Genomic DNA, 25,334 nt, shown 5'->3' with positions numbered 1-25,334 from the left:
GTAAATAGGGCAATAAGGAATTTAAGAGATATTATTTTCCTTGCAGCTTCTCTGATACGCCGTCAGTTTTAGAGTATGAAAAGAATTTCCTCAACCTCGAGATCGACAGGCTCAATTTCTCGAAAAGAGTTGCACTCGTTGCACTGAACCCTCAAGGAAGAAGACTGTGTAATTTCCCGTATAACTCTACGAGTCTGTATTAATCGTGCACGTGTCTATGCGTATGTACGTGTCAGGATGTCGAGTGAGAGGTATCGGTATGCGAAGATTGTTCAAGGTTGGGTGTCGCGCGGCTGATTTGACGGGCAAGGTGAGAGGAGAACAGGCTCGTCAAGGGATGTCAAGGGTGGCGAGTCCGCGAGATGTCGAGTAAGAAGAGGAATAATGAAGACCCACGGGCGAGATGATGAGGTAAAAAGTAGGAGATGTCGATCGTCACGGGCGAGCTTGCAGACTGGCCGAAAAGCTCCGGGTGTTCCGACGGATCGCATCGACGCGCGGGTGCCCCACCTCTCCGTGGCTGCGTCCTCTTGATCCCCCTTCTTTCGCGGACGCGGGATACGGGGGAGGTCGTCGGGGAGAACGAGCATCTAGTGCGGCTCCGGTAGGTAGGTAGTCCCCGGCTCCACGGTGGTGGCGAGGCGGTTATTTTCGTAACGTGGGGAGCCAAGAATGGGCAGGAGTGGATTTAACGCCCCGATGTTTTCCGATTCCGCGGTAAATCAAAGCAGGGACAGTCGGACAGCAGCCTGTACCTGTTTCGTCGATAGATACACGTGGATCCGGAGAAACATAAACTTATGAAAGACTAACCGGTGTACCCTCGGGGTAATATACCTTGCTCGTACATCGTGACTGACGGAGATCTTTTAGATGCTTGAATGTTACTTTCAGCCCCGGTTATGTACACACAATGCAGACGAGAAGCAACATACGCTAACTCTTTCGGTGCGAGATTAAACATAAAAAGTGTGCAAAAGATTCCATTCGACTTGCAACCAGCAACAAACTCTAAGAGCTTGTTTGGTGATCTCACTTCGCAATGTACGAAGATTGAAAGCCGACGTGGACACCGAAAGAGCTATTTAATCCTTTGGGAACAGCATTCTCTTCAATCTACAACATTCTCATTATTTTCTACCAACTTTTTTGTGCTTACAACTGTATTTTAAACATTTCCAAACGGTTTCCCAACTCGTTAATAATTCTTTTAAGCAATTAAAATGATATACTTAAGAATAGCCGCTCCACAAGGATCAATCGCGTTACGTATCGCAATTACGTGATTACGTTATGGATGGATGGATACCTTAAATTCGGAAAGCGAAGCCATTAGGTCGTCCAGCTCCTTGGTAGCGTTACTCGCGGTATGACCGTTAGGGTAACTCCTGTGAACCTCGCTTCGACTCAGCGAGCCGTGCTGGCTGGAGGGATAGCCGTCGTAGACCGGCTGTACCTCCGTGGACGTCTCCTGTATGGTGACTCTCACCTTTCCGTCGGCGGGGTAGTCTCTGCTCGAAGGGGAAGGGAGGGAACAATAGTCCATTTTACCGAATGCAAATTATCTTGGGAGCTTCGAGACTTCTTAATCGTCGGGGGAGTTCGATCGTCTGTGACCGCGCGAACTCGTTCCCGTGAAGTATAATCATAAGCGAAATTATTAATGACAGCTAAATGTTTGAAAGCAGCCTGCTCGATGTAGCAGCTCTTACATGATTCCGGGATTAATTTGCACGCACATAAAAAGCTCACCCGTTAGGCACTGCGGTGCTTAGCTCCTCGAGCAACGAGTCGACGGTGGGCCGAGAGGCTGACATGCTACTTGGAGAACGGAGCATGGGACTGGTCGCACCCCCGTTCACTCCTGTCGTGGACGCGCGACCATCTATAATCATCGAGCACACTCGATGCGATGAACCGCTATTGTGATAGATAAACCTTTCCCGAAAGGTCGGGCAAAAAAAATGAAAGAAACGACAAAGATCGTCATAACTATCGCGCTTTCTAATAAATTTGTTTCTCTTTTCAGCAATCGTCTTTTAATAAGATTTTTTCTCAAATAAAATTGCAAGTTAAAACTTGTACGAATAAAGAATTTCTTTTTAAAGAGATTGCAACGAGTCATTAGGAAATCTCTTGTCCGTTGAAAAAATCGACCGTTCGGGAAAGAGTTAAGAGTTTAAATGTGGTCAACCTCTTTCTTGATAATGGGCATTATAGCGTGCGTTGCTCAGGTCTTGCAGGAGGGTGTCCAGTTCGGAAAGATTGTTATTGAGGGAGGGCATCTTGTTCCCGGTGGTCGCCTGGGTGTAAGACGCGCCTCCGGTTTTACCCATGGTTTCCTCTATCGCCTCGCGATTTTGATAAGTTGGCTATAACATTCGGGAAAGGCCGCGATAAAGCGATTAATACGTTAACGGCTCCAAGCACATTCGTATAATAAATCTATTTACAAATTTTTTATTTTATGTAAGAAAAAGAATTATTTTGGAAAGATCAGCGCAACATCTCATTGATAATTTTTTTTCATAAGAAGCTTGCCATGTTTATTTCTATCAGATTATTATTTATCGTTGGCTGCGCGATCTCGAATTTAGTCCTCAAGTGTTAGTTGATAATTTTATTTGTTAATTCGCTTGTGATAAATTTTCGCAGCTGATAACGAGCGTTTTAAAATATTAGAATATTAACTAATTTAATGCACCGATTAGCAGAATTTTTTTTCGGATGAATGGGCGAACTACGAAGACGATAGCTGCGCAACTTTTTGCGTTCGCCCAGGTGCACTTGGCTTGTTAATCGACAAAAAGCAATGGCCTGCCAAGTTTCCGCAAAGTGCATTATTATTTAGAACCATGATGTCACTAGCATCATTATGCGGCGCGTGTGGAACGTCGTCGCTCAGGACGACGCCGACGTGCGTTTTCAGTCCCGACAGTCAATTTTAGATCACTTTTAGTCGCGAGAGAAAAATGTCCTCCTAAAAAATATGATCGCCATCCCTTCCGTTTAAAACGATAATTGTTCGATAATAATATTAATTAAGCTTTATTGGGAAATGCAGTCAAGTTATTGGCTTGCCAAATTAAAATTAAAACAACAAAAATATAATTTATAATATTTACAAAAAATAATAGCGTGCTATATATGCAAAATAATGAATTTCCAAAATAATGTTACTTCAGCATCGCAATATTTGTTCAACGTTAAAGATATCATGTTTTCACAAGTACATCAAAAGACGTTTCAATTACGAAATTGGCGACTTGCGAAAAGTCGCTCCGACTTGTTTACCGAAATTAAATTCGATGGTTGACGTCAAGCTAATCGATGGCCAAATGCGAACCTCAACCATCCGTGACGATATGTTGAAACGAGTCTCGAGGAGGAATCGTAAATGACGCGTAACAAAAGTAGGCAATTGGGATCGGTCTCTAATAACCCTCCTTTGCATAAAAATAAATCACAATTCACGGCGGTTATTCTCCTCGCTATTTAGCGCAGGACATTAATAGATACAATTGTCAAGGTGCCGCAGAGCGACAAATTATCTAAAATATAATACAAAACAAATCTTTTTAGCCTCCTAATACGGCGTTAAACGCAGGAATTTTGCGCTTATATTTCGACATTGTGTTTACAACGATTGTAAGAGCGTATCGTTCTATTAAAACAAACGATTTTCCAAGATTTTCGTACGATTTTGAATAAATTATGATCTTTCAAATAAGTTCCAAAAATAATCGACAAATTGCATACAGTCGAACAGTAATAATAGTCGAATTCTGGATAGCAAAAAGACGGCGAGATTTATCGCCGAACTACCGCGCGACTATTTTTTTTTTGCAGCAATAAAGCAGCATTACGGCGCATCCTGCTGGATGGAAACTGGGTTACACGCTGAGTAGTCGGCCTAAAAATATAACCGCGGTAAGCCAGCAGAAACATGTCAGCGAGACGTATCGGCGGTTAAGAGGGAAATTTCGGCGGCTACATCATCATTAACGCGAGGCAGCATCCGCACCATTCGCATCGTGAATACGTCGTAACTGTCAAATAGTAGAAGATTTTTTAACAAATTTACAATTCATCTCTCACAGTAATTCAAGAACTCGCTTTTTACAAGTTTTCCCTCGATACTAAATATTTATCAGTTCAGAATAGCCCCAATCCACTCAATTTATTTTAAGTAGAGATGTGTGAATGAATCAAATTTAAATCTCTCTTATTCGATTTCAAATTACTTGCAATTTTCGAGTTTAAGAAGCTCAAAAACAAATATTAATAATTTTATAAAATTATATTAAAACGGGTTTATATTATATAATAAATATTGTTTTTCTGACGTAGAAATCTCTCTTATTATCTACATTAAAATTTCATTTAATAATAGTTGTTAATTAAAAATTATGCCACAACAATTTAATTCGATTCGGCGCAAAAAACCTTGAATTCGTACATTTCTAATAAGCCTATTACTTTTTTATATTTTTAACAGGTCAATTATTTTCAGTAAAAAAAATTGTCTCGAAAATTTTCGTCGATTTTCCTCGAGAATAAACTGTATACGAGTCACCTTCCATTCGAGATACATCACGCGTCCAGCGTGCATGCAGCTCCAATCCGTCGCGGTCACGTGCTCGCGTTATTACTGCATTCGGTTGCGTTTATGCAACGGGCTGCAAAGCGGCGGAGATGCAGCCGCACGAGAATCACGCGTGCGGGCTAAATTCGCGCGCCAAAGGGAAACCTCATACAGCCTGCGACCTTCGGCAAGCCAGCAGGATTTTGCATCGACTGGAGGACGGTAATCCGGTAGAAAACGGCTATTGCCACGTGTCGACGTGCCTCGTAATCCGAGACGTTGTTTAGCGTCATACAATTGCATGTTAGACAATATTGAAGTGAGGGACAACGTTGAAGTGGCAAAGCCATTGGAGATATCTCAAACCGATGAGAGATTTATTACGAAGAATACTCATTTTACTACAAATTATTTTCTACAAACAATTCATGATGAAAAAAATTTATGATACCCTTTTAATTAAGTTAATTTAGTTTGTTAATCACTAACTGCCTTAAAAATTGAATACAAATAAAATTTGCTGTCACTCGTAACTATAATAATAATTTTGAACACTTTTTGCGGTAAACTTTTAAATCGAAGTTTGTAATACCATCTGCATCAACAAACCTCTCGTACGTCTCGCAAAATAAACTGGCTGACAATTTCGCCTAGTTGGCCGCCGCGAAAATAGGTCTCGGACTGTATCGAAACTGGACCGCGTCACATCCGAGAATGACAACTGCAGCAAACTTGATGACAGATCAATGCTATAGCGACACGCGCTTCCGAGAAGAGTAATGTGCGGTTTATGCGAGCGCGATTTGTTAAACGCAGACGAGACAGCTGTTGGGAATTTCTTAGCTGTTTTAACTCATCAGCCCCGGTGAAACGATCGGTTTAACCCTTCGAAAGTATACACACTTATTGTAATATAATACACCTATAATAATTTGGTATGCTACAATAGTGCATTAAAATACTATATATTACGTATAATTATATAAGTTAAAGATGTAATTAAAGATAAATTATATATAATTATTTAAATTTAAATAAATTACGTTTACATTAATATATAATTTGTATAATAACATTCAGTTCAAGAGCCGCAGTCGCAGTCTAACCGAAGTGAACCATTTGAATAATCCAAACGGTAAGTTTCACAACCGTAGTACGATTACCTGGACTTTAAGAAGTTCATTGGCCTAGCGTTTCCCTGCATTGTTTCCATACAAACGCTACTTAAAATAAATGGATAACAACTAAAAAGCAAAAAAAATCTGTCATTTTTAATTATCTTTAAATTCGAATTACTTAATTGTTGTTTTCTCAAGTAAATAATTGCAGAATTAAGCAGTTGATGTATCCTCCACAGTTCCTCTCGTTCAATAAATTTTATCTATATATATCTTTCAAGTCCACCTTTTTCATTAAAAATGCTGCAGTAACGAACTCTTCTTGCAATTAAAAATAAAGCGCCCCATAAGAAGAGCTAAAAGCGGAACTGCGAATGCTAGCTTCCACCGCTTGTACGAGTGTCACTGCAAGATTCATCGAAATCGATTCGGCTGTCTGTGCCTCGATTCTAATTTCAATAGACACGCGTTCTCGTCGTCTAGAGAATATCGAGGTACGCAAAAGCCAGTAAAAAGATAAGTATATTTATAGCGCGCTCCTGAATGCATGAATATATAATTCGCGAAGAGGACAAAGGTGGTTCCCTTCCTTCTTCTTCTTCTTTTTTTTTATTATTGCAAATAAAACGCGAGAGTTCAGCGAGAGGATTGACGCGACCAGCAAACGGCGTACATGTATAGTCCGACTTGACTGCATTCGACCGCAAACTTTGCAACCGGAGCGCGACATACGAGTCCGCGGATCATGAATAATAGAGGCCGCGCTGCCCTAGGTCGAGCGAGAATCGATAAAATCGGCAGGGAACGTAACAGGTGGGAGTCTCTTCGTCGCGGAAAAACTTGCGGAAACACACACACACACACACACCAGTCCCGTACAACTCTCTCCTACGAACTTCGCGGAATATTACTTGTAATATTGCTGTTACGATACTTTTATTTGCGTATCGCGTTTTACTTCCCGACCTCGATCTTTTTTTTACGAATCGACGATTGCTTTTTTATTGACACGGGCGATATTTTATTCTTGAAATATACTGATATAAAATGTACACGGCAAAAAAAGAGAATATTGTTATCTCGAGAATGTTTTTTTATTTTCGAAATGTTAAATATTGAAATGAGATGAGATAAAACGTTAACAACAACGTTTAAACAAACAACTTGCTTGCATGAAGAATTTTATATAGTCTTAGCAAAAAAAATATTCTCATTTTTCAATAATACTTTTCATGAGTTGAAAGCAAACTGCAAACTATGAAATTAGACTTTTTAAATATTATATTTATTATTAACAAAACGACCATATTGTGCTCTTTTTTAAAATGGCTATTATAATATTAAAATAAAAATACATTTTATTGAAATTTAAGATTAGCGAATTCTTTAAAGAAGTTAAATATATATATATATATATATATATAATCAAAAATAATTTCTTAATTATTAAATAGAAAATATTTTAATTTATACTAATGTTTTTTCTGTGCCACAATTTCAGCGTCAGCCAAAAAGGAAAAAATATCCCAATGCAGCTCAATTTAGAGAGAATAAATATTTACAATTTTTATGAAACAGTTTTCTATACTAATTAATTAAAGCTGATTTTTGAAATTGGTCGTATTAAATAGGGGTTCAAATTCGAGGTTTCTTTATTCACTGCTCCATCCGCGCGGCTAATAAATTAAGTCAACAGTTTGTGTGCGTAACCTTCGTATCTTCAGGCGCGGCACATCCCCCGCGTAATTTCGCCCCAGTGAAAATAAAGAGTGTACAAGAGTAACTCGAGAATCTCTCACTCTCCCGACTGATACACGATTCCGCACACCGCACATCGTTGTTGCCCGCCAGTGATGTTCCTTCGGACAGTCAATTTTAGACGCGATATTGATTCTAATTTTAGCCCCCGCCGTTGCGTCACACTTATTTCCAACCGTGCTTTATGACTCTGGAGGTTTCTCCTTTTTTTTTTCCTCCGAAAACAACCGACCGGTTAACGCGGGGAGATATCCGGGGAATATTTGTCGCGGGCGAAAAACCGCGCCGCCGGGAGCCCGGACTCTTCTTAAGCGGTCTATTTTCACGATTGTAACGTCGCCGGTTCCATGTCTAAAGTGTCTAAACAAATTTAAACGGTTACGCATTGGAATTATTTCAGAGCGTCCGCCGATCAAAGATATTATGCAAGATCGCAACGTTATTTCGCGCCCACGAGGTAACGGGAAGAATCGCCGTTACGCAAGTGCACGCGCAGATAAAGAAGACCTGTAAAAAAAACTCATGTCAAGTGTTTTTCACTTCGATAGTAGCGTTGGGAGAACGCGAGACAGGCGCGTTTCGAATAAGAAATCTAAACACTTCCGTTTAGGAGCCGCATCCGCGATCTCTAGAGATAAAAGTCCTCGATTCTAAACTGGATCGCCGCTCAATCCGTGAGCGTCCCGTCTTTTAATGATGCTGGTGGCCCTGAAAGCCTGCAGCTGTGGGCGACACCGAGGGACATTGACGAGATCATGCCGTATCTCGCCAAGACATCGTATCGACAGTTATTAACCGCCGGCGAAGACGTCTATTTACGGATTCCCCCTGTGTCACGCTTTCGCGGCCGTGACGACGGATCGCTCTATTTCGAGATCGTTTTGTTGGTGGACTGGAATCGCGAAACGGCGCTAGTGCCAAATAGTTAATTTCGCGTAGCACGTGTGTACACGTTGGAAACACGTTGAAATTACAGTGTCGAGGGAGGAAGAGTGTGTTAAGTGACAAGGCTGCTGCAGCCAATGTAGCGCGATATTTTAACATCTCGGGGAAAAAGATAAGAGGAGAAATAGAGAATCTCTATTGCCGTAGTTCTCTATCGAATATAGTCGAGTTCTCTTTATCTTTTATAATCGCGCGCGTGCATTGAATTATACGTCAAATGTCTCTGGCACCAAAGTCGCCTCGCGCTGACAGTCTTATGTCTTGTCGGAAAAACCGCGAGTGTTCAGAATAGCTGGTGGGATCGCCGTCGAAACCACTTGGCTCCATCTGGCGAACCATGTCCACGACTTCAGCAACGTCTCTCTTCAGCACTGGGAGTCGAGCGTCCCTGGTTCATCGATAAACCACCGGCGACGTTCCTCCTCGCGACTTATCATCGTAAAACAGAACCCTACTCTGCTGAAATTCTCTCTCTGCTTCTACCCTCGATCAGCGAGCGGTGCAAAGGCGCGGACTTGATCGCCACGATATCAATCAATTATATGATATCAATCGGAGGTACTCTAGGAACACGTAGGGTCCCTGATGAGGGTTTCTGATGAAAATCTTCAGAATCAGGCGAACGCGCGCTCGCAAAAGACGCGTCCTACAGGTCTACATTAGTGCTCCAATTGCGATAGACATGACATGACGTACCGATTGCGGTGGCAGTGGCGATGTCCGACTGTCGTAGGACCTGTAACCGGCGGTGGTATGGACGCGCGCGCCATTCAGCGATCCGTACCCGGGTGTCGCTCCGCCGACGTGGCTCCCTTCCGACGACACGGTGTTCTGCAGGTCCGCCAGCAGAGCATCTGGAAACAGATCGAGAGAATTAATCTCGCTTGCGATTTCGATTACAGAATGTGGATTGCACCGAGCAAATTTCGAGGAGATTAAATTCACCTCGGAAAAAAAAAAGAGTAACGCGCGATTCCTCGCGCTATATGTCATCCCTAAATTTATTGAGTTCCTCTATTTCGAGCTTTCGCTGCGTTGGTTAATTCCTATTTTTATAGACATTTAACAGAGATAAATGGGCGGAAACTATTTCTCGCCGCACCATAAAAAAAAAAGTAGAAACGTAGAGTCATTAAATTCTTAATACGGACATTTGCGATTAAAGATTTACGTTAAACATTTTATTTTAGAATCAGAAATTATTAATGTGAATATTTCTGTGTACCAAAATGTTTATTTAAGCGGCTCTTATATTTATATCTTTGTATTATTTGTTACCTTGTAATATAAATTAATAACAAAGACTTATATAATATAATCAACCTATCAAATCTGTAATTGTAATTGTAACGACATATCTTTATCAGGGCACAGAATAACAAACGGGAAATAAAATATAATTGCTTCTATCATTATTTCCATGAAATTGGCTCTTAATTTTTCTCAATTTATACTTTTATAACATTTTTTTTTAAGCAAAAAAATAATCTGACAATTAGTGCGTTACAAATGCAAAAAAATATATTCCGCGAACTGATATCGCGTTATTAGGTCAATCAAGCTCACTTGTTTAATTTCGAGCTGCCGCATGTAAAAAAGGAAATGTCACACGACATTGTTTCACGATGACGCCATGCCCACAGCCTCGCCGCCGTCCTTGGCAGGCGCGTGATGATCGCCATGGCACGTTTATTTTACTTAATTCAAAATCGGGAAGGAAACCGATGCCTACGAGCTAAACATTACGTAATTTATACGTAATACGTAAATCCATGTGAACAACGAACAAATTCAACGTCAAAGCAAAATCGGCTTTCTGACATATGAAAAATTATACTTTAATTATGATTAATTACACGTTTAACATTCAATACGCGGAGAGAAAAATGGCAGAGTCCGGTCGACACCGTGGAAAAGCTGGCACGGGATACAAACATTTTACTGTCACATCCGCGTGAGAAGCCCGTTACGACATGGGTCGAGGAAGGCCGTGAATCCCCATTGTTGCAAATTCACATTACGACCCGTGCTACAGCGGATTTCTCGTGCGCAATGGTAAAAGAACGGTAAAAAGAAGAAAAAAAAAAGATTTGCCGAACTTTCTCCCGTTTGCAAGAGAATTCCTCAGAGGTCTCGAGAAACCTGGGGAAACCTCTTTCAGAAATTCGTCCGGATTAGGTTGCCATTTGAGCCTAGGTCTAATTAATTAGAGATTCATGTTGCGTTTACCGAGAGTAACGAGGGTACCGGTCGCTCTCTCGTGATTGTACACCTGGTACAGATTCTCCTCTTCGGTTACGTGCGTCGTCTCCATCGCGAGAGAGGTCCGACACACCCACTATTTCAGGAACGTTGAACCCCGAGCGAGCGCGGCGGGCGCGAGGGGGCTTTCAGGCCGACCTCGGCGAGTCGGGCCCGAGCAAAAATGCGGAGAAAGCGCGAAACACCGAGGGGACAAATCCGCGAGCGGAAAAAATCACGAGGCTGAAGGAACCCGTCGCGACTTTTCGCTCTTTCGCAAACGACACGTCGGCGTTTTTGCCTTCCGAATAATAACTGTGTTAAAAAAAAAAAATCAAAGCTGTAAGAGATTAAGTAATTATCGAAAGAAATAAAAAATAATCAAAATTTACGGGCGATTTCACGGGGTAGATTTTAAATTAAAAATTTGTGATTGGGAAAGAATGCGCAAGTGACTCTGCGAGACGATATACCGAGAAACGTAGCGGCGAATTAGTTTACCGAAGCGAAATACGAGAAAAACAAAGCGAGCCGAGGTACCGTGACGTTCTATCGCGTTAAAGAAACTGACGCCGATAAGAAAGACAAAGTGTTTATCAAGCGTTTTAATCTGCAAATTTATCGCGAATTGCAGCCTATCGCGCTAATTGTGTACTGAAATTGTTGCCTTTACCGTCACCGCGTCGTCATCTCTCGCTCCGGTGTGCGAAACGAGTCACAGAAGTGCGAGATAAATGCGAGAAACGAGCGTCGTTACCGAAGATCGAACCGCGTGCCCGATTGGACAAGAAATTCTCGAGAAGTCAAAGTGCGCACGCGGGAAACTCCAGGCGGTGGCTTCCGCTCCGGTTTTTTTCCACGCAACTCCCGACGAGGAATCCGCGACACGTGTTCAAGCGACGCGGATGCGCGAGCGACGTGGCGCGCACGGGAACATCGGCGACGGGACTGATTGTCATTGAAGTGCGCAAGGAAGGCGATACCGGAGGCGAGCTGGAGGAAGGAGCGAGGCTGGATGAAAGGAGGAGGAAGGACATTAAGCAGACATAAAGACGGAGAGGTGGTGGGGCATTCCCTTTACGTTCGACGGAAGCTGCGGTGTGTGTATGCGTGTTCGCAGAAGAAACGGGCGCCTAAGCCCCGCTGGTTGCAACGTCCGATTACGGGGAAACACCGATTGCACGGCGCACCGTAGCTTCGGGGAAACGTTCGGTTGTTCACGAGAGTCTTTTAGGAGCGAGGAACTATCAGGGTGTCCCACTTTACTTCCTCGGAAGAGCTTAAAACTTCTCATTTCATTTTAAATGTACTTCTGTGGATGAAACTCTTCAACTTGTAAATCTTGAAATGTAAGGAATTTAATTTAGAGCTTTTTAATTTGTAAATTTTAGAGCGAAGATGAACACGGTTAATTACAGATGAAGCTTACTTGGACTTAAAAAAAATAATTATTATATTAGCTTTTTGGTGAAATAATTTTAATAACTTAATAGTAATATTTAGTAATTATTTTAATAGTCATCAAACACATAGTAATAAGTGCTAATCGATTATTAAATATTACTAAAATATTAAATTAAAACTGTTTTGCCAAAGTAACTGTCATTTAGGTTTAATTATTATATAAGCCTTGTTTTCAGTGGGGATCTTAGATATTTAGATGTTCAATGTATTATATACATTTTCAGTATATCAAAATCTATTTGACAATAATTATATAAAATTAAATTAATAATCAACTTTTAAATCAATTTAAAACGATTTTTTTGTCAATTTTAATTTTTACTTGTAAAAATAATTAACGATGGGTATTGAAATGGGCCTAAAAATATGTAGTTTCAAGAAAATTAAATGACAAACGAACTCTTTTCGAATAGCTAAGGACCGGTTGCTTAAAGCACTTTAGTGTGCCGTAACGAGCAATCGTGTAGTATTCTTGTTGACGTAAGTGCATCGTAAATGGCGAAAGAAGGCTAAACGTTTCCAATTTTGAAATGCAAAACATTACGAAAAAAGTAGCTTTGCGGTTAAACGCATGTATTAAGTACCTCGTCATTAGAAACGTAACGTCAGAAAAAAAAAACAATATTCATAGCAAACGCGCGCGCGCGCAAATTATCGTAGCATCATGACATCAGAGATCTCGTTAATGCACGAGCATACACGTGGACTTTTTCAAAAATACTCGCGACCTTGTTTAGACGAGATCGGCACGCACGCCCAGAAAGAGAGAAACGCATTCGTGCGTACTTCCCTGCGGGTCCGCGATGCGTTCGCGTTTTTGCGCGCCGTGAATCTTCTCGTGCGTGCGCGCATTGAGTAATCGTCTGAATGGGACTTCAGCGGCACTGGCAGGGAGCCTGCCGAGCTTATCGAGGTCTATTTTGCACGGCTGATTCATCATACCGCGAGCATCGATATTGCGCGCGTGTAGCTTGCGTAAACCGCGAGGAAGAGGAGGAGAACGGGGAACCCGCGCGACGTTAAACCGTACGTCGCGGTAGCCGTTTTCCCTTTTATTATTACCGCAATACCAACTCCCATCAATCTGAATTATACTTGCGAACCTAATCGCGGCCAAATGCGTGGCGCTAATGCGAAACTTGGCGGAATAAAGGAGAGGCCAATTTAAATTTATTTAAGGGACCGACTTGAAATTACGTCACATCGAGATGTGTAAACATCGAGGAAGAGATCGTGCGATTCGAAGCTCCGGAAATTTTATTGTTGACTGGAAGATAATCGTGACGTTTACAAAAGATCTAAATCTAATCTAAGTTTCATAAATCGTAATAAGATGTTTCTGTGTTATTAAAAAACAATGAAGACAAAGAGGCAGATGTATCATATCGAGAAAACAATTGATAAGACAAGACACACCGTTAAAAAGACGCTTGCGTATCGCCACATGCACCGTCGGAATTGGAGTTTAATCGGAGATGCGTTTAATTGGAGATGCGATTTCTCAATACTTACTAACGTGTTGCTCCCATCGCGCGTGACGTTGAATCGTCGCCAGGCGAACCGGTGAGATCGGCGAGACGGGCCTTATCACAGCCGCCATTTTTACGCGTTTTCAAGAATCCCTCTCTTTTTTTTTTCACGCGGCACTTTCTCTACGCGGGAAGCAAGATGTTACAAAACGTTATTACAGGCTGGCCAGTAGCGGGATTCTGGTAACTCGTTATCTCGTCGTTATGTGCTCATAATGACAGTTACGCAGATATTTTATATAGTAAAAAAGCTGCGCAACGATGGTGTAACGATACCGACACCTCTTAACGAGTTAACAGAATCGCAATACAGGAGAGATCACTACTACACCGAAAATAAATTCGTAAAAGCGAAATTTTATCTATCGAGCTTTACTGTGCCTTTTACAAGCACGACATATTGAAGTACTATCTGAGCAAAAAATTACAGGAACAGGCAATCAAAATGATTAAATCTCGTTGACGTTTGAATCAACATCAACGTTGTAATGAATAACAATAGTCTGTAAGCATCAGATGATATTTTTCTTTTAAACTGATGTACGAATAGCTTCTCGCTAGTAGTGATTTCCGAGCCACATCCTGCATTTTTGTCAATGCAAATTAGATCTCGCTGGAGATATGAATATTTGCCAAAACGAGAGGAGGCGAGGAGATGCGAGTGATATGCGACGGACAGCCGACGCGGCAGATGGCGGCTCGAGGATGTAAACAGACGAAAAGATTGTCACGCCAAAAATACTCCGCCGTTCCGTTATCGGCGACGATAAAGCCGCCCGGTCCGGATTCTCCGTAAATCACGCGCGAACTGAAACCACCACGGCGTCTGTGTTGTGCCCCGACTCGCGCGCGCTGTGGGGGCAGCGGGGTAAAAATAAATCTCAAATTAGAGCAGAACTTATAGCTAGAGCCCAAGTTCTAGCTGGACACTTCGATCCTACTCCAGAAACGTAACCGCGCGCGGCTCATTTTTCGCGGACTATCGGGTAACCCCCCCGGGTGCTTCCCGTCCGATCGATCGTGACCGTGATCGTCGCGTGTCGGAAATGTTACGCGATGCCAAGGCGTGGACATCCGATCTGCAGATGAATCATCATCGACGAAAGACGATGACCTTCTTAAAATAAAATTAAAAAATTGATCCAGATTTAAAGGGACATTTCCAGTCCAAAGTAAAAGTTGGGAAATTTTTAAAAATTAAAAAACTTCTGCACATATTTTTTTACCACTCTTCTACACATTTACTTGTATTATATTTAGTAAATGCAATTTTTGGCGTGGCTAAATATTTATTAGTTGTTACCTAAATATAAAAATAAATACATTTTTCAAGTCAGATGACTACTGAAGCTATCGACTTTAACTTTTGCAAATATGTAAAATACTTCCGTTTTACCTTTTTTTTTTCATACAGGCTAGACTTGCACAATATTGTTGAAAATCGGAAAAATTTGGTTTTTAAAACCATTATTTTTAATATTCTAACAATTTTTTATCATTCTAGGTAGTTCAGGTAAACAGCACGTACATTTTGCATACACGCAAAAGTTGAATGTAGTCGATAGCTTCAATGGTTCTTGAGAAATCTTATCAGCCGAAAAATATGCTTGTATTTTAAATTTAGGTAACACAAAAAAATCTAATAAACAACACTTGTGAAAATATGCCACATAAAAATTTACAGGCACTTACTAAATATGTATAAACAGATGTACAAAAGCAAAGAAGAATATCTGCATTAAGAAAACTGCTAATGAGTAATCGTGTCCTGAATAGATGAGATTATTGTCACGAGATCGAAAGGTCACGATCGAAAAAGACGAGGAGAACACGCGGAGTCGACAGGCTTCTTTCTAATTTTCTTTCGTTCTATCAAACCCCGTTATCAACGACGATACCACGTAAACCTGGACACGTGGAGCGGACACGTGCGCGAACACGTCGTCGGGATGCGTCGGCGAAATGATGCAGATTCGCGAAGATGACGGCGGCGGGTTGATCGATCGGTTCCGGATGCGGGACCAGGAGGTACTGGCAGCACCACGTGCTGTTTGTTGCGGCTGCCGCGCTTACGAAACCCCCTATTACGCGAGAGATCGAGCTACCCCTTCCCGCGCCGCTCTCGCACGGACCGCCGCCGGATGGGCGAGAAAATGTCGACAGACCGAGCGAACATTTAGGAGTCAGCCGTGAAGTTAACGGGATAAACGAGAGACGTCACTTTGTGCGCGCAGCACATTGCGACACAATCACGCACACGCGACCACTGCAACTAATTACCGTAATCAAAAGATGATTCAGTCGATCGAAGCATCTATTTTGCGTTCGACAAGGTGCCCTCCATATGGGGGAGGACAAAAAAACGCGGTAACTGCGAGGAAAACTCGAAAGTTCCTTCGCGTGTTTGCGAAGGACGTCAATCGATCGAATGGCTATATCTAAACTGGAGTGTGCGATTCCTTTATCGCGCCTTCCTACATATTTGCGTCGCGGGCGTAGGAGGTGGAAGAAAACCACGCGAGGCTGACCTCATATGGAGGTGCGGATCCCCGCCAAGGTGGCGATCGAGGAAGAGGAGATACCTACACACCGACGTAATTCACCTTGAATTCGTACGGCGATCGGTATACATGTATATTACGATCGATGGTCAAAGAGTCACCGCGCCGCCGATATAATCCCGAGAAGGGCTTCGCGTGCCTTAATGCGGGTGTAACCGGATCGCCGATGGGCACTCCGTTGGACGTTTGATTATATCATGTCCGAGATAAGCCGCGAACGTAATCTACCCGTAAGTAAGATGCAGATAATACCGATAAGAACGTGTTCTCGCGAGGTATTTAGAAATTAATTCCGTTCCATCAAGTCGCATTACTAATGCGCATCTGCGTGTGGTCTCGGTTATTGAGAAAATCATTTCTAAATCGATTAAATCACGGTTCTTCTTGCATTGAGAAAGATACTCTGAGGTAAATATTTTATTTACATACGGCACAATTAGCTTTGCAGCAAATAGGTCAATTAATAAGAAAACTGAGATATATTTCATATGTATATATAGCGCGTCATCATACTTCAAACTATAAATATTAAAAATAATTTTGTCACTTAATAAAATCAATAAATGTATATCTTTATCTTGAAACTATTAAAACCAACATAATTATAGTAAATCTATAACTTTATATGCTTGAGCAATTACTTTTGTATTGTTCCAATTAATAAATATAAAGAATTTGAAGATCATTATATATTTCTTGTTGTATACTTGCTATTGTTGTGATAGTATACTATCAAGCTTTTTATAAATATCGAAGAAAATGCCACAAAAAAATAACATTTGCTTCTGAATGTTTCGACTTTTACTTTCTCAAGGCGAGCTCGGAGCAACGAAGTCTTTTAAAAATCGACAAGTGCAGAATAATTTGTTTATTTAAATCGGTGCACTCAAGATGTAAACCGATGCAATTGAGATCCTTCGTTTGCAGACTTCTTCCGTCTCGATGCTCTGTCGTTATTATTAATAAAAAAATCCTTGATACCTCATAATAATAAATCTAATTAATGAGAGAAGAGTCGCGGAAAAGAGCGAGTTTAGCATCGTTTGTTTCAGCCCGCTTGAGAAGACTTACATCCAGGAGGCGATCCCTTCTTCATGGTGATCCTGTAGGGCTGATAAGTGTCGCCCGGCTCCACCTTGCCGTACATCGTCCGGTCCATCGCCATCCTCGTTCCGCACTCGCGGCGAACGTTCGGCGCGCACACACTCGCGTAGGAGGAATTGAATGCGCGTGCGTACGCGTGCACGTGTTCACTCACGTGGCGATCGTCGAGTAAACGGTGACATAAGCCTCCCTCCCTCCCCGAGGTTGGTAATTACGGTTACTCGTTGTTGCGTTACGGAGAATTGACGCTAATTTAACGGGTTAGCGCGATGGGAGATTGGCTTTCCCAAATGCACAAGTTAGGAACTTCATCCACGTTCCTACTCGCATAAAATTGAAAAACTTGTAACGTAGTAAGTACGAAAAAGAAGATATTTAAAAAAATGGTATACACAAAAATAAAGATTTAAGAAAATTCTGTAATCACGAGATACAGTCGGTCTGTCTACGTTAAAGCAACAAAGGGTCTGTTCGTGTCACATGCCCCAACATGCTCCTATTCACCCCCACGCACTCCAATACGTTGATTCCGATGACGCCAACCTATTAGAGTGCGTTGGAGTGAGTAGGAGCATGTCAGGGCATGGCGAAGCGAACAAACCAAAAGTTTCACAGCTGAATAATATTAACAATTAATATTAACTAATCATACTTGTTACAATAGCATAGTAAAATTGTTAATACAACAAGACAACTTGCTGCGAAAGTATCTGGATCAAAATTTTTAATAAAACAGCTACTAGCTGAGATGACTCGTATTTTTGATGCTGTAAATTCAGAAAGTTTGTTACACTAGTAATTTTCTTTGCGATAAAGAATTAGTCGCTCTAATAACTCATTCATTGCTCTCGGACATGGCTTGAACTATCAGATCTCTTCAGTTACAGATGCTGAACTCGCGCAACAAGTATAGCAGCTGTAGCTTCGCTGAATCATCCAATCTATTTTTTCCGTGTGGCAAAAAAATAAATGCGGTACAAATCTTACTTTTTCCTTCAAGCTCTCTCGGCAGCGAGTACGAGACGCGTTTCTCGAGAATAAATGTCCGCTTTCCTATCGGTCTTTGCGAGACCATGAGGGGCAACGAACTCTAGAATATTCAGAAGTACGAGCGTAAGGAAGAAATGAAACGTCCCGAAGCACTGTGTTGAGCGAAATGATTTACTCGACGGTTCGGCGGAAGAGGTCGGCCCTTAACTGTGTTAGTGAGGTTCAAGTGGCCACCGCAGGGCTAATTTTAAACACCGCGTAAATTTCACTCGTGCCCACCTCGCGAGTGGCCCTCTCTCTCTCTCTCCTCGAGTAAATCAATAGATCGAGATAACGCGCGTCAGCGGCAACACGAATATGCTCGTAATTAAGGGTGACTCTAAACCTTTCGCACTTGACACCAGCGAGGACACGGTCGAGACTCGAGGGACAACTGTGGCTTTCCTCTCAGGATCTCTGGCTCTCGGGGAAATGCATTTCCCGACGAACGACGCAGTCAAACGGCGAGCTTCGAAAAAGAAACCCCTAATTCGCTGCACGTGGCCAGAATTCGTCAGGACATCTCCGCCGACGCGATTTCCCCGCGAATCGCTGAGGAGTACAAACGAGGCCGACGACGCACGGTGACGCGCGGACGGTGGAGAACGACGGCGTCGGGACGACGGGAAATTTGTCGCGACTGCACGACGAGCAACACGGACGCGCCGCGCGGCTCCTCGGTGACGGCGCCGGGCTTGGTGGACGTTGGCGAATAAGAGCAAGACGAGACGCCACGCGCGGGTATATTTCCGGCGCTCACCCGCGCCCCGTGTCATACAGAGAGAAAAAGAGAGAGAGAGAGTCTCTCTCGTCTTTCGCGTCTTTCCTGGCCTGGGTGTCTCCGCTTTCGTAGAAAGGGAGGCGTCGCGAAGATGGGAAAAGAGGGAGAGAAAATCGCCACGAGGAAGATATAGATGTAGAACAGAATAGAGAAAGGAAAGAGAGAGAAAGAGAGAGAGAAAGAGAGAGACAGATGGCCAAGAAAGGGCAGGTAAATAAATAGATGGAGAAAGAGAGAGGGAAATGGATGTAGCGAAGAGAAGACAAATGTGGAGGTAGAAAGACGAGACGTCGCGACGCCACGAAGAGCAAGAATGAAAAAAGAGAAAGAGAGAGAGAGACGTTGATACATAATAGCCCGGTACTTCTGGATATATTGATTAAATTCAAATCCGCCCATTTACTCCCGGAGTAATAAAAAGGCGTATCGGCGATCAGATACGTCGTATCGAGCCGTATATTAACATTGCTGTTGTTATCAAGGTTGCCGTGTTATCAACGCGAATACTCCGTCGACCCCTAAAGATTAGTGCGCTTTGCGAGTTACGCGACATTGATCTCTCGCGGAGGAAGAATTGTTTATTAATTCAAAGGAGTCTCATTACGGTAGATCCTTCAATATATTGGAGTAACGACTTGTAATTAGAGACGACTCGACTGTTGCCGACGAGAGAGAGAAAGCAACTGCACCGAGAAAAAAAGAAATGTTCAAAAGCAAACGTTACTTGTAAGGTTTTTTTCGATACTTATTGATTATGAAAAAATTTGATTGTGCAGATGACAGAGTATACATATTCATTAATATGTCACAGAAACATTTCTCAATTATTATTAATAAAAATTTTATTTCCCCGTATTTAAAAAAATATTTCAGTAAGATATATATAAACCTTATATTACACAAAAATAAATGTTTCTGTGTCTTTTTTTCAGTGTAGATCCTCACCGACTATGTTTAAAATTCCAAAGTTCCATTTAAATGGCAATACATGCGGTTTGTCAGGTTTTTTTTTTAAATCGTAGAATTAAGTAACGTTAACAACTGCGATTAGACGTCGAGCAGAAATGGAAAGCGATGTAAAAATATCATTCGCATTCAGCTAGTCTCATCGGAATGTGCAAATACGAATGGCTCTTTTGCATTCTTACTCAAGAGTACACTCAAGAGTACACAGTTCCTCCTTTCTCTCCTTAGTAATTTTATATAATTCATATAATTCTCTCCCTTTACAAACTGAGCAATAACTTTTATGGTCGCGATAACTTTTAAGCTTTTACACACAAATCCGACATAAAATTTGTATTATTATGCACAGGTAACTCCTTTCCGTTTCTACCGAAATTATCCTTTCCGCGTTTTCGATTTGCGTGCAAAATGAATTAAAATGTCCCTTCTCTCACGTACTCACGAATGCACCGAGCTGCGGCACCATAACGAGTGCGTGACACAAACTAATGTCCAGTTGGCATAACACTGATGCAACCGAGGCCTCCACGCCATATAGGAGTACGAGATAATAGTCGCGATCGCGCGACGGTGCCCCTCCAGTTTCTCGGAGGCTTTTCTCCCCATTCTCGCGAATATTCAGCATGTTTTACCCGTGGATTCGTGACGAGCAATTACACAGTAAGTTGGAGACAAGTCGGAAGAACCGCACGGGAGAAGCGCACGAAGGACCCTTTCGGGGGTTGCACAGGATTCTCCTCCCTCCCCATGCAAGTTGCATTAGGTTTAATTTGAAATAATTATAAATAAATATGCGACATTACAATATCTTGTCTACATATATTACATTATATATAGATTGGATATATAACATGCAACATCTACACGGAAAGATATTTCTCTTAAAAATTACCCTGAAAATCGTGGTAAATGTAGAACAACGTAAACCTTGAAGAATTTTACTATATTTTTGACAAAATTTACTAAAATTTTATAAATTTTATTATACTTCTAACAATATTTACTAAAACTTTGTCAAATTTTATTAAAATTTTACTAAATTTTAGTAAATTTTATTAAAAGTAAAGTTCTTCAAGATTTACGTTCTCACAGTTACCATGATTTTCAGGGTAATTTTTAAGAAAAAATTCTCTCCGTGTAATTTAGAATAATTTCTAATAATACAATTATTTCTGGTAATATCTAATATTTATAACTTAAAAATAATTTGTTGCATCTCCTGCGATTCATTTATTATCGCATAGTAATAAAAATATAGTCGTTCCTCAAAGCTTAAACACTTAGGAAAATAGATAGGGAGGGGCCCGACGATATCTCCGTGGGCCCCGATAAAATATCAGCATTCCTTTCTGGCGAACGTAAACGGGAGCGCGTCTCAAATTGTCAATGCCTTTAATGACAGCGTAACGGTACCGAAAGCGCTCCCGAATGCCAACCACGTCGAACGTCCCTGTGCACGAACGAACGCAAACGAGGATGATGCGTCTCGAGGTGCCGATACCCTCGATTAAAAAAATAAAAACAAAGAAAACGTAACCTCGATTCGCGCAATCGCCTGCTTTTGACAGATGCTCGAATGAGAGGGCATCGACATCGCCCCGACGACGCGGGCATCCGCGTGGACGTCGCGGACCGACGACGAGCTGCAGCATCCTCGCGTCGTCGAGCTCCTGACGACAGCTAGGAGTGCGCCGTCGCGATGAGAGAGAGGTTAACTCGGCGTCTGGCCGGAATTTTCCGGGAGTCGTACTCACCGAGGTCGTCCATGATGCTGCTAGCCGGGCGAGCGGGATCTCCGTCCCGCGCAGCTCCAGGGTATCGTGTTGCCGCCTTCGTCCTCCCGAACAGATCGCGCCGATAAAACCAGGCCGAGCGAAACGTGTGCGGCTCCCCGTCGTCGCGTCGCCGCGCTGGACAGCTCGCGGAGCGCCTCCGACAGGCGACAACTCGCACGCCCGCGCCAGGCGAACGTCAAACATGGAGGCTCCGGTGGTCCGGTCCTCGACCGGACCAGTAGCCGACCTAGGCGCCACGGAGCCCCGGAGGATTTACCTGAACGAAGATTTTTGTTTAGAAATAAAATTGTACAACTTCTAAATTGAGAAATTAATCTAACCCGAAACGCCTTAAATTCAGTATGAATTTAAAGCGAAATAAACTTCAAAAATTTAAATATACTTGCAACGAGAAGAAAGGAGTATATTCTTAATATTCTTTATTCAATCTTTCATGGATAATTTGTATTCTGTTTAAGGATTGCATTTTTTTACAATGGGCATCGCATATATTTACATATGTAATATATAATAATCAGTGCTCCTTACCATTTTCTATCACAATAGCCCTGTTGTTTGTTCAATTTCAGCTGCTCAATAAAAATACTTGGAGATATGCCAGAGGATGTATTATGGCAAAATGATTGCCAGGAAAGTTATATATAGTAAACTGACTTATGTACATGTGCTATATACATTTGGTATTCTAATTATTTCAATGAATAATTCATTAGAAAGTGAAGGAGGAGAAATCTCCATATGACTGCGACGAGACCTTCTTCTTTTTTGTGGCGGGCTCCGCGTTTCCATCCCGTTTGTCCAATCTAAAAGCCAAAATTGAACACCGTGTAAACGGATGAGTCTGACGAAGCTTGGTTCACGAAAGCGCAGACAAATAACTTACTTCTCCTGCTCCAGTTTTACATATTTTCCTATGCCTGATCGATAGACTTTCTGTACGTCATTCTTGTCAGTTTTATCCGCCGGTTTGTTTTGATTACTCGCTTCTTGCGCCAATCGTTCTGCCTCGGCAACTCGTTCCGCGATGAGCTGATCGTCAGCTTCTTGGAAAGGATCCACGAAGACCTGGACACCCTGTATAACTATGTCTTCTATCGGCCGGTCTTTGTTGTCCACTTCCACCTTCTCCAATGCGTTCAACGTGTCCAGACCGCCGACGATCTTCCCGAAGACTGTGTGCTTGCGATCGAGGTGTCTGCACGATCGGAATGTGATAAAACTGAAATGACAATGATAAACAAATTAATAAGAAAACGTTTTATTTCAGACGTGTATATTAAAGAAAGTGCCATTTTTCACAATAAGTATCGACTAAGAAATGACATTTCCTTTTATCGGTCGTGTTAATAAGAAAAATTATGCACAATTGCATGAACTCTTCTAATCTTACAATTGGGATCCATTGGTGTTCGGACCCGAGTTTGCCATGGAGACGATGCCCCTGCCTTGATGAACCAGATTCGGTTTGAACTCGTCCTCGAACGGTTTGCCCCAGATAGATTTACCACCGTTGCCTGTATTGGTTGGATCACCGCCCTGGATCTGCGGGAAAACGAGATATTTCGATTACTGCGCGAAATAAAAAAATTAAAATAAGGAAATAAAAAAGATTATGCAAAACAATCTTCGAAATGCATTCGAGTTAAACAGTCGAGTTATCACGCTCGATATACTTGCCATAAAATTTCGTATCGACCTATGGAATTTCGTGCCGTCGTAATAACCGTTTTGGCAATGTTTCATGAAATTCTCACAGGTTTTCGGTACCAGGTCGCAGTTAAGTTCCAGATTCAAAGCCCCAAAATTCGTGAGTAATCTCACATATCCTGATTTTTAAAAAATCCAGAAATAAATAAGAAATTATTTTAACTGAATCGCAACAATTGGTACGACTGCGACAACATACCTTTCTTCTTGACTCTCTCGTAACGTACCAGATCTTCCGCGATTACAGCCGCTTGATGGGTAGTTTCCGCCGGCATTATAGTTGAGGTAAAGCCGGCAGCCACTGCTCCAGTGGAATAATGTGCCTATATACAAATAAATAATTAAATTATTTACTTGATACTTCTGGGAATAAGTTTCTTGTGTGAATTATATACGGACAGCATTAAATTTGTCAGCTTTCTGCAAAGACGCATCATTCTTTTCATTACTCTTTGTTGGCTTGTACTCCCTTTCCAATTCCTCCAGAATGTCCTTGGTTTCTGCCGAGACAGTTTTTAATTTTGCATTTGGATTGTTCCTTTCTCTTACGGTCTCTAAAAAAATATCATTCGTATCTTCATATAGCTTATGAAAATATACAACAGCTAAATGCAATTCTTTCTAAATTATAAAGATTACCTTCGTCTTCTACTCTTATATTATTTTTGATATGATAGAATGTGGACAGATTGAATTTCATTGCATTATTTGGATCCTGAATTGTGATAATGTCCTTGCGTGTGAATGGCTGATCGTTCATCAAGTCTTTCCAATTTCCAGTTTTTATATTCAACTGTTCAACAGCCTAAATAAATAATTCATTCATTATATATCTTATATATGAGAAAAAAAACTATAAAACAGCCTTCAAAGATAAAAATTGATTTAAAAAAAGATATAAATATTTGTATTTTACACACTTACCTCATAGGAGAACACATTTCCTGTGGTTTTAATGGCAACAATGTGTGAATGTTTTGTAAATAGTTTAAAAAGAACAGGACACTGATATTCGTCCTGTAAGTTCTTATAAAAGTTCAGTTTGATCAGACTCTTGGCATCCAGTGATTTCCCCGTTACAGGATTGTGCTTGTACTGCTGCAAATATGGCAAAATAGCTTCCAGCTCAAACACATTGCCATCTGGATCGCAGTAAGGATGCTCAAAGGGCTGCAGAGATAGGCAGCAATGGTCGTACGGCAACCGCCTGAACGTTTTCTCCTCGCTCGTCTCCAGATTCGTTCCCGATTTCCGTCCGCCGTACAACGTCGACCATTCCGTGTACGTCAAATACCTGAGAAAATCTCCAAGCTTGTTAGACAATTGAAAAACAAGAGCTAAGTAAGAGAGCGACCTTTAATATAGTCAGGGAATCGATTATATGTCACACAACTTGGTCAAAATCATAAAAGTTATAATAAGTTTGGTAATTATTCAGTTTAGGGGGCCTGTTCCCTATAAGCTTATTAAATGTCAAACATTAGTTATTAATATTTTAATAAATTCGTAATTTTCACCAAATTGTATATGTGTGTACAATAAGCCAAATTGGATAAATGATGCAACTCACATCTTATCCTTCTGATGCTGGCGTTTCCCCATTTTGGAGCAGCTCTACAACTGTTTCTTATATTTAAAAAAACAATATAAAATAAATTATCGAAGGACTGAATAAATGTTTTGTAAAACTTGAATACTTGTTGTCTACTACGATTCATCCATCAAATAACTAACGTTCAGAAATGGAAGT

The 25,334-nt window shown here is 41.5% G+C and overlaps 2 protein-coding genes across 9 annotated transcripts in view; both read right to left on the bottom strand.

The window, feature by feature from the left end:
* The window catches only part of LOC105835936 (leupaxin), a 27,076-nt gene extending 4,581 nt beyond the window's left edge, over positions 1 to 22,495 (bottom strand). Inside the window, exons 1-6 of one of the 8 annotated variants that reach the window (XM_012679607.3) lie at positions 22,406 to 22,495; positions 21,836 to 22,133; positions 9,103 to 9,260; positions 2,195 to 2,372; positions 1,753 to 1,885; positions 1,310 to 1,511 (exon numbers count right to left, since the gene is read on the bottom strand). In XM_012679607.3, the coding sequence (XP_012535061.1) occupies positions 1,310 to 1,511; positions 1,753 to 1,885; positions 2,195 to 2,372; positions 9,103 to 9,260; positions 21,836 to 21,848 (684 nt within the window). In that variant the 5' untranslated portion in view covers positions 21,849 to 22,133; positions 22,406 to 22,495. Of the gene's footprint in view, positions 1 to 1,309; positions 1,512 to 1,752; positions 1,886 to 2,194; positions 2,373 to 9,102; positions 9,261 to 10,635; positions 10,945 to 13,623; positions 13,764 to 14,273; positions 14,761 to 15,538; positions 15,674 to 15,920; positions 15,940 to 17,272; positions 17,597 to 21,835; positions 22,134 to 22,405 lie in introns of those variants that run through there. The other 7 variants (XM_012679604.3, XM_012679603.3, XM_012679605.3 and 4 more) reach the window with 7 other exon arrangements.
* LOC105835950 (RING-type E3 ubiquitin-protein ligase PPIL2) lies at positions 22,280 to 25,334 on the bottom strand. Its single transcript, XM_012679625.3, has 9 exons — positions 25,155 to 25,334; positions 24,509 to 24,878; positions 24,224 to 24,389; positions 23,984 to 24,138; positions 23,784 to 23,907; positions 23,555 to 23,703; positions 23,268 to 23,419; positions 22,761 to 23,096; positions 22,280 to 22,680 (listed from the first exon to the last, which is right to left on the bottom strand). Exons 1-9 carry the CDS (start codon positions 25,184 to 25,186, stop codon positions 22,587 to 22,589), a joined length of 1,578 nt encoding a protein of 525 aa, XP_012535079.1. The 5' UTR covers positions 25,187 to 25,334; the 3' UTR covers positions 22,280 to 22,586.

Source organism: Monomorium pharaonis, chromosome 1 (genome assembly GCF_013373865.1).
Source record: "Monomorium pharaonis isolate MP-MQ-018 chromosome 1, ASM1337386v2, whole genome shotgun sequence".
Classification (NCBI taxonomy): domain Eukaryota; kingdom Metazoa; phylum Arthropoda; class Insecta; order Hymenoptera; family Formicidae; genus Monomorium; species Monomorium pharaonis.
This window is presented reverse-complemented; position numbering and strand designations above follow the sequence as displayed.

Coding starts and splice junctions, on each gene's coding strand:
- LOC105835950 (XM_012679625.3), bottom strand. CDS start 25,186: ATGGGGAAACGCCAGCATCAGAAGGATAAGAT. Junction 24,879..25,154: donor CAGCATCAGAAGGATAAGAT/GTGAGTTGCATC, acceptor AGATTTTCTCAG/GTATTTGACGTACACGGAAT. Junction 23,420..23,554: donor GGTCGATACGAAATTTTATG/GCAAGTATATCG, acceptor GTTTTCCCGCAG/ATCCAGGGCGGTGATCCAAC.